Source organism: Dermacentor andersoni, chromosome 4 (genome assembly GCF_023375885.2).
Source record: "Dermacentor andersoni chromosome 4, qqDerAnde1_hic_scaffold, whole genome shotgun sequence".
NCBI lineage: Eukaryota > Metazoa > Arthropoda > Arachnida > Ixodida > Ixodidae > Dermacentor > Dermacentor andersoni.
Window position 1 is genome coordinate 54,126,539 of NC_092817.1, and position 17,081 is coordinate 54,143,619.

Sequence of the window (17,081 nt, forward strand, 5' to 3'; positions counted from 1 at the left end):
GGTGCATTACGTGACCTGCCCAGCTCCATTTTTTTCTCTTGATGTCAATTAGAATATCGTCTATACCCGTTTGCTCTCTGATCCAAACTGCTCTCTTTCTGTCTCTTAACGTTATGCCTAGCAATCTTTGTTCCATCGCTCTTTGCGCGGTCCTTAACTTGTTTTCAAGCTTCTTTGTCAGTCTCCAAGTCTCTGCCCCATATGTCAGCACTGGTAAAATGCACTGATTGTACACTTTCCTTTTCACTGATAATGGTAAGCTTCCAGTCAGGAGCTGGCAATGTCTGCTGTATGCGCTCCAACCCATTTTTATTCTTCTGTGAATTTCCTTCTCATGATCAGGGTTCCCTGCGATTAATTGACCTAGGTAAACATACTCCTTCACAGACTCTAGGGGCCGACTGGCAATCCTGAACTCTTGTTCCTTTGCCCGGTTATTTATCATTATCTTGGTCTTCTGCATGTTAATCCTCAAACCCACTCTTACACTCTCTCTGTTAAGGTTCTCAATTATTTATTGTAACTCATCTGCATTGCTGCTGAATAAAGCAATGTCATCGGTAAACCAAAGGTTGCTGAGATATTTACTCGTAAGCCTTCCCAGTTTAATAGCTTGAATACTTCTTCTAAGCATGCAGTGAATAACATTAGAGAGATTGTGCCTCCCTGTCTGACCCCTTTCCTTATAGGTATCTTCCTTTTCTTGTGTAGAATTAAGGTAGCTGTAGAACCTCTGTAGATACTTTCCAAGGTATTTACATAAGCGTTCTGTGCTCCTTGATTACATAATGCCGCTATGACTGTTGGTATCTCTACTGAATCAAATGCCTTTTCGTAATCTATGAAAGCCATATAGAGAGGCTTATTATACTCTGTGCATTTCTTGATAACCTGATTAATGACATGGATGTGATCCATTGTAGAGTATCCCTTCCTGAAGCCAGCCTGTTCCCTTGGTTGACTTAAATCCAGTGTTGCCCCTTACTCTATTGGAGATTATTTTGGTAAATATTTTATATAATACTGGGAGTAAGCTAATGGGCCTATAATTTTTCAATCCTTTAATGTCTCCCTTTTTGTGGATTAGTATAATGTTTGCATTCTTCCTGTTTTCTGGGACCCTTGCAGTCGATAGACACTTCGTATAAAAAGCAGCCACTTTTCCAAGCATTATGTCTCCTCCATCTTTGATTGCATACTGAGTGGCTAAATCAGAGAAAAGGTTAAATATAATTCACCATTCCATTAACACATCAGTGTGCTTCAGAGATGCCTGTGAGCCGACATTACATGTGCAGGTCTTATGAGGGAAGTTATCTTTTTGCTACGCAGAACAAAGCTGGACAGATGTGGTCAGCATACAAAGAGAGAGACGGAAGAAAGGGGAAAGGCAGGGAGGTTAACCAGACGGGAAGATCCAGTTTGCTACCTATGCTGAGGGGAGGGGGAGGTAATGTGATAGCAAAGTAGAGATAAAGAAAGGAGCATAGACATACAATCACAGTCGGTCACTGTCACCAAATACCGTCACTGCACAGCACAGTAGCACTTGCAGCACTATAAACATCTGTTCATGCTACAGCCGCTTGTCCAATTCTGTTGCCCTTAAAAACTGCAACAGAGCCCTCGTCTCCCTCCACTGTGATGGCCCCCTTGTGATGTCGACATTCTAAAATAAATTCCGATGTTAGAGGTCTTTGGTCAGAGCGCGCTATCGCGATTGCGAGCGATCGTCTCTGTAAATTGTAGCGAGGACAGTCATAGAGAAGGTGTTGAAGACTCTCCTTGCTACCACAGTCATCACACAAGGCATCATCGGCCCATTCGATTCGGAATGCAAAAGACTTAGTGAAGGCCACCATTAGCCATATTCGACAAAGCAGGGTAGCTTCGCGACAGCAGAGTCCAGCTGGAATGCAAAGGAGGCATAGAGAGGAGTCTAGGTTGTGCAGCCGGTTGTTTTGCAAGCTTCCTGCGTTCGACAAGGAGAATGTGATATCATGGGTGAGCACTCGAAGTTTTCTAGCAGCATCTGTCCTCGATAATGGTATCGGCTTCTCTTTGTCGCCTTGAAGACCTGACCGAGCAGCGTTATCGGCGTGTTCGTTCCCTATGACGCCGCAGTCACTTGGAAGCCACTGAAATGTCATGTGGTGTCCTTTGTCAGTAAAGGTATGGATTAGTTCTTTAATGTTGAATACCAGTTGTTCGTGTGGTCCACACTGAAGGGCTGATAGCAAAGACTGCAGTGCTGCCTTCGAGTCGCTGAATATTGACCATCTTCGAGGTTGTTCTTGGCTGACGAGATGAAGTGCAGCGCGAAGAGCTGCATGTTCCGAAGCCATTGGTGTCGTTGGGTGACGAGTTTTGAAACTGATGGTGGTGGCTTTCGCTGGGGAAAACCATGGCTCCAGAGGAACACTGGAGAGTTGCCGATCCATCAGTATAAATATGTACGTGGTCAGCGTACCTCTCGTGCAAAAGGAGCAGAGTTAGTTGTTTAATATCAGGTGATGACAGCTTAGATTTTTTCCTTATTCCTGGTACGGTAAGGTAGACTGCAGATCGAGCCAAGCACCATGGAGGAATCGATGGCTTAGTTGCGGAGGTGAAGCCTGATGGAAGGCAAAATCCAAAATCGTAGTACAAAACGATGCCTGCGGCCTTTCCGACAGTAGTGTCACCAGATGATGGGAACAGGCACGGGCAAAGTGCCTAATGTGCACTTTCAACACTTCCACCACAAAGTGTGTTTGTATGGGTTGGTCCCGGGCGATTTCAATAGTTGCCACTGTCGATGTGCATTTTGGCAAACCAAGACAAGGTCAGCATGCAAGGTTTATAAGCAACTTAATGGGTACCTTCATATAACCCTTGTATATATATATTCTCAAATATGCCAGGTGTTTTTTAAAAGTCTAAAATCTAGAAGTTGCCTGTGGCAGATAGCACATTTCTAACCCTTGATCTAAATTACTTGATGAAGTGGCCATTACTACTTCTATGCGAAATCAAAATGCCTAATTAAATCATTAACATAATTACCCTAACCTTTTACTTAATTATTTTACAGCACATATTTAAATCCACAAATTATAGCCGGTGAGTTCGCAAGGCATATCCAATTGGAATGTATTCTCTGGACTGCATCAGTTTCCAGATATTAATTTTCAAAGTGTCCGACGAAACGCATTGGTGTTCCAGTTACTTTGGTGCTTCAATGCATAAAACAGCATTTTCTTGAAAGAAGTGACTAGAAAATAAAGGGAAATCTAATGGAAAATTGGCATGGAAAAAGTAAAGGAACTACGAGACAGCATTACGTAATGCAGCCTGCCTTCATAAGCCAGCTCTTCGTGAAGCCAGCCCCTCCGCCTTTTACCCGTCGAGAAGTTGGCCCAACTTGCAACCCTGCTCGGTGGACTCGACCCGTTGTATTTGGCTCCCAGTAGGCTTTAAATGATGTGCACTTGTGCAGGTTCTTGCCAACCACTCTGCACATACTTTCCCTCGATATTTGTGCAACTTCGGTTGTTTATTGCAACGCGCACAACTATTGTCTTCGTTGCAATATGCAAATACAGCAGCTGCAGGGTGGGGTCACACCTGTTGTCTTTTCAGAAGAGTGGGCGCCGAGAGCACTGGTAGAAGACATTAAACCTTAATCTGACATGATCACATGTTGGGATAACCACGTGATAAGGAAATGGTAATTTCTAGCTGCCAAGCGTGGACAGTATGGGGAGAGAGCTTAGCAAAGGCTGATTGTGATGAGGGCGTCACTAAAAGCTACCACGAATCAAACAATTGCCATGAAAGGTCCATAAACCTTGGAGGGCCTATTTCCCAAGAGCCAATGCACAAATAGGACCCCAAAGGAAGTGTGGGGCAGCATTAGAGGAGTTGCCTGATGTCATGCTCCGTCCTAGTCTTTTTCCTTTTTCTACGTTTACAGTCACCAATCGCTTTGATGGATGGATATTATGAACATCCTCTTTGAAACGGAATGGTGGCAGATGCCACCAGCTTGTTAGTTTTACCATTGTGCACTTATTATTGGCCTTTGAAGGGACACTAAAGACAAATAAGTCAAGCAACAGTGATAGATTATTGCTCGAGAATCTCTAAGGCGTCAATATTATCGTAAACAGAGCTTTACTAATAGAGAAATCGAGGTAAATGCAGGACATGATTAGAGACTTCCCCGGGACATTCAAGCACTTGCCCGATGACGAAAGCACTCCTCAGTTAAATTCTATCACTAGCACTCAACTACTTGTTGCAAAAAACATCCTCGTATTGTATTATAAGATAAAATAAAGTGCTACTTGTCCAGTTCCATTTCATGTTTAGAAAAAAGAACTCATTGAAAATACCATTGACAATAGCGTGGGCGGTTGAAAGGTTTCATTTTCACTTGACTCTGCGCTGCCAACGCTTTTTGCATTTCAGTACTTTCCTGATTGCGTAGTGCTGCGCTGGTTTTGCTGGCTCGTGAAATTCGCATAAACTCCAAGTAGCAGAGAATTTAACTTCCATGTGATGTCACGGGATGTTTGAATGGTCTATGCCACTTGACCAAAAAGCAGCTGCAACAGCGAATATGCCCCTCCGTCTTGGCTCTGTGCAACTGTCTGTCGGGCGCCGTTTTACTCAACGACGGCAGAAAAGGGGGCTGATGGCGTAGGCAACGTCACCACTACCCTGGTTAAGTGGCGGGAGATTTGAACTTCAAAAAAAGTATTATAACCCTTCAGATACAATTTTCTCGCAAACTAAGTCTTTTCTTGGCACTAAACAAGCATTGCGAGGTTTCTGGAAAGGTATTTAAATGGTCCACGTCAACTTAGTATTTGCCTTTAGTGTCCCTTCAAGGCCCACAGCTCGTGTAAACAAATAATTGAAGCAGACAGAAATATACATAAACCCCATTACAAAGAAGTTGAAATGGAAACCGAAATGATTTTGTTATATCCATTAATTTGTTATAACAACAACTGTCATTTACTGCAGTATATGCCCAATGGCATGTACAACTGTAGACAAGCAAAGAAAACTATGGCTCCATGGCCCGCCTGAGCACTACACAGCCATATATGCGATGAAAATTGAACAAAACAACAGCAACAGAATATACAGTGTGTGCAACATGTGACTTTTTGTGACTGCATTTCACGCGAGAATGTTGAACTGCCGTGCAGAACAAGTACAAAACCCAGCATTACGCAACGGTCACTATTTTGGGTTCGTTATACTGATTGGCAGAACAATTTTATTTCGTTAAACCTAGGTTTAAAATACATGGTTGTCTATGGGCATCTCAAGGAGATTTGCATTTACGTCGTGTTACGGCTTAGGGTGACGCTAGGGCAAGGAACCCACCAAGCCCATCAACTACTATGCGAGGTTTTAGAAAATGAAGGGAAAAGGTTTATCGCCTTAGTTACACAGCTCCAGTATGGAAGCCTACTCCGTGCAGGATCAAGTTAAACGTCCGAGTTTACATCAGGACCCTGTCTCCTCTGCTCGAAAAGTCTCCGCTTTTAATACTGTTGTCTTCCCTAAGCGAGTTGACTAGGGAATCTGAAGACTGTCCAGCAGCAAATCACACTCCTCGACTCCGTAGCGATACCACACCCATGCTCGCAACAACCCACAGTAACTCCGCCTCCGAAGAGACTGGTTTGGAATGTGTGATAAGAAAGCAACCTGCAACTCCCAGATTGTCGACGTTGTTCCCCTCCTTTTTATCCTTCGCTCAGGCTGCCAGGTAATGGTGGGGTGATGGCCTTTTGTGGGACCCATCAAGAGTCAGTATCCATGCTGCGTTGACCTCTGGATAGGCGCTGATGGATTGGTGGTGGTTTGGCTCGTGGTAAATGGCTAATTAATTGCGACTCCCAGGTGGCCGTCATCGTTTCCCCCTTGTTTTGGTGGGGTGATGGCCTTTTGTGGGACCCCTCAAGAGTCAGCATCCATGCTGCGTTGACGTCTGGATAGGCGCTGATGGATTGGTGGTGGTTTGGCTCGTGGTAAATGGCTAATTAATTGTGACTCCCAGGTGGCCGTCATCGTTTCCCCCTTGTCTTGGTGGGATGATGGCCTTTTGTGGGACCCGTCAAGAGTCAGTATCCATGCTGCGTTGACCTCTGGATAGGCGCTGATGGATTGGTGGTGGTTTGGCTCGTAGTACTAAATGGTTAATTAATTGCGACTCCCAGGTGGCCGTCATCGTTTCCCCCTTGTCTTGGTGGGGTGATGGCCTTTTGTGGGACCCGTCAAGAGTCGGTGTCCATGCTGCGTTAACGTCTGGATAGGTGCTGATGGATTGGTGGTGGTTTGACTTGTGGCCAATGTCCAATTAACGCCTTATTGGTACTGAGACATAGCAGTCGTTATATTCATTATTTCGTTATATGCCATTGCGTTATAACGAGGTTCACGTGTACTGCCCTGAAACCTATTCTTGAATGCCCACATAACACAGCCACCTTCTCTACTGGACCAATGTATAACGGCGACCGAAATTCTGGACGCCGTATGAGCCTATCTTGAATTTTCGGACGTGATCCATGCACTCGATGGCAGGAAAATTGGCTGTCTGTACTCCCATTTTCATTGGAGTGGCTTCTTCGCTTTCAGAGAGTAGTATGGCCAATGCAAATAGCTTGTCAGTGTAACTATGGATGTCAACATCCAGCAAAACAAAGCTAATGAGGCCTCTACAGCCAAATACGTGTAGCCGAGATGGAAAATCACTACTGGCCTGCGTGGTGGCAGACAGCAAACCATCACAAGAAGTTTGTCGCTTACTGAGGGGCTCATCGGTAATAGGGCCCAAGATCGCGCACAAGGGCTAGATTGATGGCTTTAGAAGCAGTGGTTGGCCTGCAGGCGACCAGCTGACAGCTATAGCAAGTGTGCCTGTTCATCTGCACTTGAACAGAGTAAGTCCAAGCTTACATGTTGGTGGAAAGAAAAGCACTGAGCTGAATTTGTGCAACACAGCCTAAACTGCCAGCATCACATTGTTTATGTCGCATGCAACTATGGGTGTGCGAATAGTTTTTGTCTGAATTCAACACAAATCAAATAGCACGAGAAGTGAATTGAATACAGAACATCTTTCGTATACCTAGTTTATGAATAATGTGCAGCCTTCTCACCATTAATAATGAACAATTTTCATATCTTAGTACCTCAACATTAAGTCACCTGTTTATTGAATGTTCCCTGCACTTTACACTGTTATTAAATTTGAGCTCGCTCTATTGGATAGCCTCTTGGTTAGCTCAGTTGGTACAGCAAGTGCCCTGGAAAGGTCATGGCCACAAGGCTTTATCCTGGAATAAAGGTCAGTTTTTCTTCCACTGCAAGGCTTTCTTTTTGAGGAACCTTGGTCATGATAATGTATAACTATTCCACTTGGTTTTGATTCCCCTTTTACATGACTTTCTCCAGCTCGCAGATATGAGCTACAACTAATTTCCTTAAATTGATCAACTGTTGTTGAACAAAGAATGTCTCCGAGGCTAACGTTTCAACAAGAGGCCTTGTTTTCATTAGTGCCTTGATGAAGACAAGTCCTTGTGTTGAAATGTTGACTCTGGAGGCATTCTTGTTCAATCTCTTTGAAATTCCATGTTCCTGTGAACCTCCATCTTGTTTTAATTTTCTTTAGTTAGATAAGTCTCGCAATAACAGTTGTGTGGACATATGAAGGCTGTGATGCAGCACTGCTAGTCGGAGTAGCTCAGTGGCAACTAAATATATACTTTTGCTCCATCGCTGTATACTTGCAGCGGAGGCACCACTTGCATCAAGCTCATTTACATAAAATGGCTTTTGGCTAGGCTCATGCAACACAGGCATTATGAGGCAAATCGCACCTGTGCTGACACCCGATGGTGCTGACCCAGTGCTGGGGATTCTCGAAGGATAGCCCCTATGAGGCCTTTCTTCAAACGTTTGTGACGGAGGCTGCACAGATGGCTGCGAAGGAGCAAGTGGGGGTGGCTGGGACAAGGCAAGTGGCGGTAGCTGCGATGACGGTGGTGGCGCTGACAGGCGCCTCTCGTACTCCTCACGGTTTTGTCGACGCAGCTCTTCGTACGACGTTGAGTACTTAGCTGGCGGGAGGTTCTCTGGCACCTCGGCAACAACTGGGTCTGATGGAGGAGCAAAAAGAAAGGCGCAGAGCCTCTTTAACCTGACAGTCATGACAAAAAATTATGAAATGTCACTGCAGCTGAAGCTCAGTATCCCCATATAAATCAGTAAATGTTACCCTGCTTAAGTGCTCCAATGACTGTTCTGGCTTGTTGCTATGGCTTGCTGCGATGTTTACTTTGTTGCTATGTTAATCTTATGCGTAGTGTAACCCTTTAACTGCTGATGATGAGCCAACTCACCATGACAAAGTTTGCACAACCGTGCAATTTTGACTGATAAATAAATACTAATACCCAACTTGTTGAGCAAATCACTTCAACAAGAGCAATAAAAGCACAATAGGTATTGCTGGTATCATACTTTAAGCAAAAAAAAGAAAGAAAGAAACCAGAAACTGCATTAAAAAAAAGAGATCTGCACTCTTCATTGATCTTTTTCAAAATTTATTATGGCAGTTAAGGGGTTAAAGCCAGATTAAGAAAAATAAATTATGGGGTCTTACGTGCCAAAACCACGATGTGATCAGGAGGCATGCTATAGTGGGGGACTTTAGGACAATTTTGACCAGCTGGGGTTCTTTAACATGCACCTAAATCTAAGTACACAAACATTTTTTGGATTTTGTTTCAACTAAATGCGGCCACCGTGGCCTAGGTTGAACCCTCAACATTGAGCTCAGCAGCGCAGCACTATAGCTACTGGGCAACCGCCGATGGTGTAAAGCCAGGTGGGGGAACAAGTTTTAATAACAGCAGCATGAACATGCTGCTCATTAATTTTCTGTGTTTTTTTTTTGTGCCATGAGGCATTGAACAACCTGGCACATGTGATAAGGCTAGTGTTTGCTTCTAAATCACTGCAATAAAGTTCTGTCTTTTACAATATGAACATTTATGTTTACATTACCCAATTTCGGGTCCCACTACCTTGGAGTCACTTGCTGGTGCCTCTTCGGGATCATTTTTGCTATGACAATGTTACTTACAACCAGGGTGCCGAACCAAAAAAAAATAATAATAATGATTCGGTTAGGGTTTAGTGCGCACTGATTTAGTTACAGTTTTGTTTCAGTTCAGTACACTTAACCAGTTTGGCACAGTAAAGTTTATCTTGCCCTTTGGCGACATGCTGCACAATGCTATGAACTTGTCGGCATAGCACATGTGCAAGAGTTGACAGGACGTGCAAGAAATGAGCTCTCTGAAACATGGGAGACAGAAATCAATCAATGTTTTTTAAAAAAATATCAAAAACGTTTAATAGTGTACAGCTACAACAGCCATACACTCAAGAACGGCCATTTTGGGCAGTGTCGTTGTCAGAGTGTGGCCCGCGGTATGGAGCCTTGATGCATCCATCCATGTGTTCCCCCTTTCCCTCATTTCCTTCTTTTTCATCCCTACTGAAAGCGGGCAAAACAATAGAAATTTGGTGAGGTGCTTGAGTAGCAAGATTTTAGAGTCAAATCAAGTATACGAGTGTAGTGCAAGGACTTAATTTGATTTAATTTATGTGAACGTGGAGTTTGTGAGAACTTTTAAGGGTGTTGAATTTTGTGTCAAAAATAATAAAGAAAGAAGCAGAAGAAGGCTAGCCAGGGACAGCTTGTGTTCTTAGCGGCATCAAAGAATTTCAACAAGAGGAAAAGGAACAAGAAGAGGCGGGTGCCAAACGAGCAGGCAAGGCGGGCTTGTGATTCGGAAGACACAGGACCAATGCGCTGTTCCGGGAGCTCCTGCTGCGGCACCTGAGGCAGCCATGAGGACGCGCCTTCCTGTTGGTGCAGACACGGAGTGCCACCTGGTGTGACGCCATTTAGAGCAGGCCTGGCTGTTGCCTGCTCGTCATTACCTGTCGGAGCAGCATAAGGCTGTGCCCGGGACGAGGCCTAATTGAGGCCGCCTCTTGCTCGAGGTGGCATGGCGAAGTGTGGCAGTGGAAGCCACCTGCCTGACACCTGTTCCGAGTGTGCTGGCCACGGTAACGCAGCCGGGGCCCGCCGCCTGCCTCATCTGATGACCAGTGCCGTCATTGTGCCTTGGCTCGCCTCCAACTAGAATCGTCATGACCGTTCTACCGCCGATCGTCGACACCATCGGAACTGAACCTGTGAGACATTTTTACTCCTTTCTGGAACACTGCGCGTAGAACTTAATGTGCACCATGTTTGATTTAGGGACTTTCGTTCGGTACTCTGCGTTTCTTGCTTGTTTTGTTTTCCTTCTACCACCTTTTAATAAATGTTGGTTTACGTCTGCCTGCATGTCTCTGACGTTCATTACCACTTGACTGCACACAGACATACGTGACGAACAACCGTTACAACAAGTATTCAATAAAAATGACTCTTACATTCGAATCGAATATCTAATATTTCTAATTGCTTAAAAAGTGAAATGACAAATTTTGTGGATTGTACTCGGCAACAAAAAGCTTGTTTACATTCATGGTGTTTCATGCATGTACACTGTGATGCATGTACACTGTGATACAGTACGATCCCATCAGGTTAAAGATGACAATGACAGTAATTAAATAAAGCAACAGCACGTCCCAAATTAATGTAGTAGTGTGTTGTGCTCGTTGAAAAAATAAGTGCAACGTAACAGTGCCGCACATCGTTTTGAAGGAATCCAAACATTGAGAGAATGTTAAAATAATAAATTGCTTTGTGTAAATCGAGACAGCAGATTCATAGGCTGTGTAAGACGAGACATGCTCACCAACGCCTGGTATCTATTGTGCATAAGTGACCACCTCCATGTGTTTGCTCAGGAACTCTATCATATGTTCAACTGCAGTGCTGCTAAAACAGAATCATTCAGATGAGGGCCTATTTGCATCAGTCTTTCTTCCTGTAGACTGCAAGGACTGTTGCTGGCTGTGTCTGACGTCTATCACGATAGTGAAAGTGAACGCTTAGAAGGCATACACTACTCGAATGGCAAAAATGCTTCACACTCTCTAGCAAGGCACATTTTGCATTTTTCACCTCATTCTTGGCACTTTGCAGTAGGTAGGTAGGTCTCACCTCGTTATAAGAAAAATGAAATAATGTGTGACCGATGCAGAATCGGGCCTCTGCCATCGAGCAAAGCAGTCAGGTGCTCTAACCATTAAGCCACACTCTTATTTTTTCTTTACTGAACCTATAGGCCATATTTAGGCCACAATCACATGCATGCTTCCCTTGTTCCAAAGCCAGCCAGCTTGGGGTGTGCACTCAGCATGGGCACCCCATGCCACTTTGTCGTCTTCTTTCCTTGTGACAGCTCTAGCTTTGAGGTGCCGTCTTAGACTGCACTATCTTTGGGACTGGCCCAGTTTGCCCAGTTCTTTCCTCATAGCAGCTTATGCTACGTAGAAACTGTGCGACATTGTGCAGACTTCATGATCGCACAAGTAAATAAAGTTTTATAATTTCTTCACTGAAGCACAAATGCCATCATCATTTTAACATGCGTCACACGAAATAGCCATATGTATGTACGATTGTATAACATGCAGTGGCTGATGATGTCACAATCTGTGTTCCTCTCACTTACCGTATTTACACGATTGTAAGTCGACTCGAATGTAAGTCGACCCCCCCATATCGCTTGACCGGAAAAAAAAAAAAAGTCAGAGAGCATACCCGAGGGCGCATTCGATAACGAAAATTTATTAGTAGCTGACATGGTCACTGGACTACTCGTCTTCACTAGTGCTGCCATCGTCATCGTTGCTGCGGTCCCACAGCGCGTCGTGGTCCAGCGAAAGTTCAAATTCGGCAAACGACCGCACCAGGACATCTTGCAGAACAGCAGCCCACGCCAAATGCACCCAGCCACACGCAGCCGTCAGGGAGGCTCTTTTGACAGGTCCGGTTTGCGTAATTTCGCAGTCTTCTGCCACCAGCCACTCGTTGTACTCACGGCGGAGCAGAACCTTAAAATTAAGGCGAAGGTCCGGGCTTGTTTCATGACCACGTCGCACTTCACTGGCAGGGACCGATCACGCATTTCAGTGACGTACGCCGCAAGCTTAGCCTATAGCTCCGGAAAGTGTCCAGACTTCGGCACGTGGGAAATTTCTCACTTGCCGTCACACATTTCGCTTCGCTCACACATCTCGCACCACCCGTTTAGAAACATCGAAATTGCGGCCCGCTGCGCAGTGATTTGTTTCTTCGGCGTAAAGGATGGCAGCCCTCTTAACGCTGCTGTGAACGAGTGCCGAACGATTAGTGGGCCTGGAGCACTCATGACGACTGGGGAAGCATAGAAGTAGCACGTAGCCGGCAGTCAAGTGGAACGCGTCAAACCAATACCAATGCCTTTAAACCACGACCGACTAGTAATAAAGCCGGTCGTGCTTTAACCAGAGAAAGAGAAACCCGCGCGCCACCGTTCTGAGGGTGCCGCCGCAAATGGGAACAGCGGCGCTTCCATCAACTATCGACACCCCCCCATGAGTGTTGCATGCACTGTAAGACTCTCAAAAATCTTGAAAAACCCTTCCGAAAAGCGAACAAACACGCGGGATAGCGAAAAGATACGGGTAGGGCCATAGAGCAAACATAAAATTGTAACTACGTTGTAGCTCCCGTTGGTATCGCTTTTTTTGGCGGGGCCATGTTTCGGTTTCGATTGTAAGTCGACCCCCCAACTTCAGACTTTCAAATTTAAAAAAAGGGGTCGACTTACAATCGTGTAAATACGGTATGCTTGTCCACTAACTATATAGAACCCAACAATCGCCATGTTCTAGGCTTGTGCCAACAGCCGGCATAGAAATCATGTCATCGCAGTCATGTGATGGTCTACAATGTGGTTGTCATAGTGCTATGAGGGCAGCGCTATGAAAACCACATTGTAGACCATCAAATGACTGTGATGTGGTTGTCATAGTGCTGCTGTAGTCACACACACATCTACTCATGATCGACGCACATAACTACACAATTTACGACAAATGGATGAATGGATGGCCATGAAACTGTGTGACACCATCGCAGACGTGGCCGGGACCTTGTAGGCCAGGCTGCATGGTGCGCATTGCCATCCACAACAAAACAAACATCGGTTATATGTTAGAACTTGTCTCTCATAAAACAATAAATTGCAGTTGGAATTAAGCAAGCTGTAAAGCGGCTATTCTGTGACGAGTGACTACTACTCAACACTTTTAGCACGAATATTAGCTGCTGGTAACAGACATGTTCAATTCAGATAAGCATCTGACCGTGCAGTGAGAGATGGCTCGCCACTTAAAAGGCAGCACACATCAGTGCATCTTCCTTTATTGTGTTAAATTATGAAGAGGAAGAAGCTAAGCCATCTCAAATGCATGGATCTTATGATCGTCAGCGGTTGCTTTAATGCACAGACAGCGAAAGTGGGATAGGCGGGTGCCGTCGGCAACAGGTGACCGAGGCAGGTGGCAGTGCATGTTGCACTGCTAATGTGGTCATCCTGAAAACTCGCTGTCGGCTGGTGGTACAGTTAGTGAAATACTGTTTTTGGTTTTGTACTTGTAGGAAGTTTGCAGGATGGTGACAGGCCAGGCAGAGCCACTTTTTTTATAAAACAATTTGCGGGTTACAAGTACACAGACAAATAAAGATAATTTTCAATATTGGGAAATCAGCATTTTCGTGACTTTATAGATATAGCACGTGAAATGAGCTGAGGCCTGTACATTTATTGATTTATAGATGGACACGGTTTTAAAGGGCTTAAAGGGATACTAAAGGTTACCAGAAACTCAAGTTAAAGTGGTAGAGCAATGTTCTAGAACGTCTAAGGCGTCAATATAATCGCGAACAGAGCTTTAGTAACCGAGAAATTGAGGTAAATGCATGACACGATTTGAGACCCCCCAGCGACATTCCGGTACTAGCCCGATGACGAAAGCACTCCTCATAATTTGTGTTACTAATACTCAACTACTCGTATTAAAAATATCATTTCATTCGATTATAAGACGGAAAAATATGCTACTTGTCTACGTCTATTCGATTCTAAGAAAAAATAACATTTTGACGTTACCCTTCAGTAATATGGGTGTTCGAAAGGTTTCGTTTTCGCTCGACTCTGCGCGCTCGACTCTGCGCCGCGCACGCTTTGGAGTTTCAGTAGTTTCATTATCACGTCGTGCTGTGAGGGTTCTGCTGGCTCGCGAAACTTTCATTTGGAACAAGCAGCGAGAATGCCACGTCCATGTGATGTCGTGGGAAGCCCTCGTTGCTTTCCCGCTCCGGAGAGCCGGTGTCGAGGCCGCCATCGTAGTACGCAACGACGCCGGCAGTGCGAGCCCTCAGCAGCAGGTCGCGCTCGCCGGTGCTCAAATCGCTGAAGTTGAGCCCACCATCGTGAGCCAATCTGTCGGTGTCAGGGTCCATTGCGACGAGCGTCGAAGTTTGCGTCATAGAATGAAGTACCAGCTTATGGGCGTCTTGCGCTAGAGTTTGAGGTATAGTAGCGGCGCCTGGTGGCGGTGCGGGAAACGACATCTGGGTCGTGCCAGCTTGGGTCGTATTGAGCCCTGGCTGTGGCGAAGCACGTTTCTAGGCCGAGTTTTGCGTCGATTCGCACTTTTTTATGCCCTGTTGCGAGTACGAAAAGGCTCGTCACTTCTCACAGACCACGCCGACCACGCTGCGAGCTCGCCGCAGCCTATAGTTTAACGAAAACGGGCTCTCCGTGTGTCGTGGGACGTAATGTGGGACGTAATTCGTCTCTCCTTCCGCTAGCCACCATACTCCCGCTTCCGCTCTGCTGTCGGCTCTGTCTTGGCTCTGTTTCTGGCCGCGCGTTTGCGTTTTGCGCAGAAAAGCCGTAGCGCCGTCTGCGGACGCCGTTCTACTCACCGATGGCGCAACGTCACTATGAGACCATGATGTCAGTACTCCTCGATCGGAGGGTGGGCGATTTGAACTGCGCTAGAGGTACGCGGACGCTTCAGAACGCATTTTCTCTTAAAATAAGTCTCTCCTTGGCACGAAACAAGCGTTTCGAGGTTTCTGTGATGGTATTTCAACAGTCCACGTTGACTTAATAGTAACCTTTAGTGTCCCTTTAATGACATGTTTCGCTGGTGATTGTCACCCCCGTCATTTTTGCCTGAGTTTCAGTGCCAATTTAAAGATATAATTCTTTATGTAATTAACCCTTTCGCTGTCACCGACGTACCGGTACGTCATCGCGCTTCCCCCCCACGGTGTCACTGACGTACCGGTACGTTCTCTATCGTGTGTTCAAAATTTCGCGCCTGAGCGCAAAGCAGGCGCTCCTGGATTGGCCATGCCATCTGTTGACTCTTTCTACAAGTTCGTATATTCGCTCCGACCTGTGAAGTCCATGTATTGAAGAGTACGGTGCGACTGCCACTCCCCACTTTCTCCTTGCTGAGTGGCGCGGTGGCTACGCGTTCGCTGGATCATGCGTCGCGCGCGTGTGGTTATGGGTTCAAGGGTTGTTCTGTAATCTCCGCTGGTTTGAATGTTTTTATTTTTCTTCTGTTGGTGTGCCTGCTACGGCGCGTCAAGTTCAGGCGCACGTGCCGTTGCCTCTCCAAAAAGGGTGACTCGATTGCTGCTTTCGCTCTCTCGCCGCACCCTCGCTTCCGACTTGCAGCAGTAAACGTAAAGCCCTTCGAACTTTGTTTAGCCTTTTTCCATCTCCCTCTGTCTTCTTGATCACGCAACGTCACATTTCTCTCCGTTGCGCGGGCGACTGAAAGCGCATCCTCCCTGCGCGCGGTTACTTTCGGATGGCTCGGCGCGCGGGACCTTCGTCTGCTCATGGGAGCGGTGGCTGAATTCCGATTCAGAATACGAGCCGAGCTCGGATTCGGACTCGGACAAAGTCGCATGAGAGGAAGAGGGTTCCGCATCGTCAGATTCGGATGTTGAACGGATTTTATAGTCAGGCTGATGATGATGATGATGTTTACTAACAACAGCTGCAGAACACTGAAATGTGCATATTGCATTGACTATGTTATTTGTATACCAATCATAATCAAAAATAAATTGCTATGTTCATTCCCTGTTATGCTCGTTCCCTGAAACCAAGCCGACACTGGGGGTGCGTCACGGCCAGAAACGTCCGACAGCGAAAGGGTTAATAAAATGATGCTTGTTCTTATCATTGTGAGTCACAATCGTGCCAGTAATCTCAAGGCACATTATTGACAGTTGACAGTGCCCTTAAAGGGGACCATGCACACAAAGACATGACATTTCTGGAGTCAAGATATTTTTCAGTTTGGGATTGAAATTCTGGGCTCATATTCATAAAACGTCTCTACCATAAGAGTGTTTCCTCATTTGCTGGCATTCTAGTATCTATCACTCATGACTGTAATCAGTGTGATAGTGTTATTTACAGCATAAATGGCCAATTGATGATGCCAATGATGTAAAAAAAATTCTGAGCATATGGACCTCATTTTTTGGCCTGTCTGTACCAGGTATGAAAAATATGCAACCTCCAGAGAGCTTCCGTTTTTAAATGTACAGGTATCAGCCAGAATCGTATTTGCCTCCTGCTTCACTTCTCTAGCAATTTTGCAGTGTTCAAAAACTCTGGTCTTAACCCTTTCAGTGTCGGGTTATTTTGGAAGTGAAGCAGCCCTGAAGTTAGGCTTTCTTAAACATTCTAAAATGAATACAATTTATTTTTTATTATGCAGAAGAGAAAAAAAATGACACGGATAATGGCAAATTCATTTTTGGTGTGGTCATTGCACTCCCATCTGACAAAAGGGATAAAATGCGCTGCAGACTCAAAAACACCATTGTTCTCAGTACTTTTTCACAGTGACAGCATCAGCATACAATGCAGTCAAAGTTGGCTCTTCCTCAGACGACCAGCTGTCCTCTTCCCAGTTCGAGCCTGGCACATATTCCAAGTTGGAAGAGCCGC

General features: G+C 45.4%; 1 protein-coding gene across 3 annotated transcripts in view; it reads right to left on the reverse strand.

The window, feature by feature from the left end:
- The window catches only part of asrij (OCIA domain-containing protein asrij), a 36,123-nt gene that overhangs the window by 1,995 nt on the left and 17,047 nt on the right, over positions 1-17,081 (reverse strand). For all 3 annotated transcript variants that reach the window (XM_050184365.3, XM_055073785.1, XM_055073784.2), the window contains exon 7: positions 7,890-8,168. In XM_050184365.3, coding sequence (XP_050040322.1) covers positions 7,890-8,168 — 279 coding nt within the window. The remainder of the gene's footprint in view (positions 1-7,889; positions 8,169-17,081) is intronic.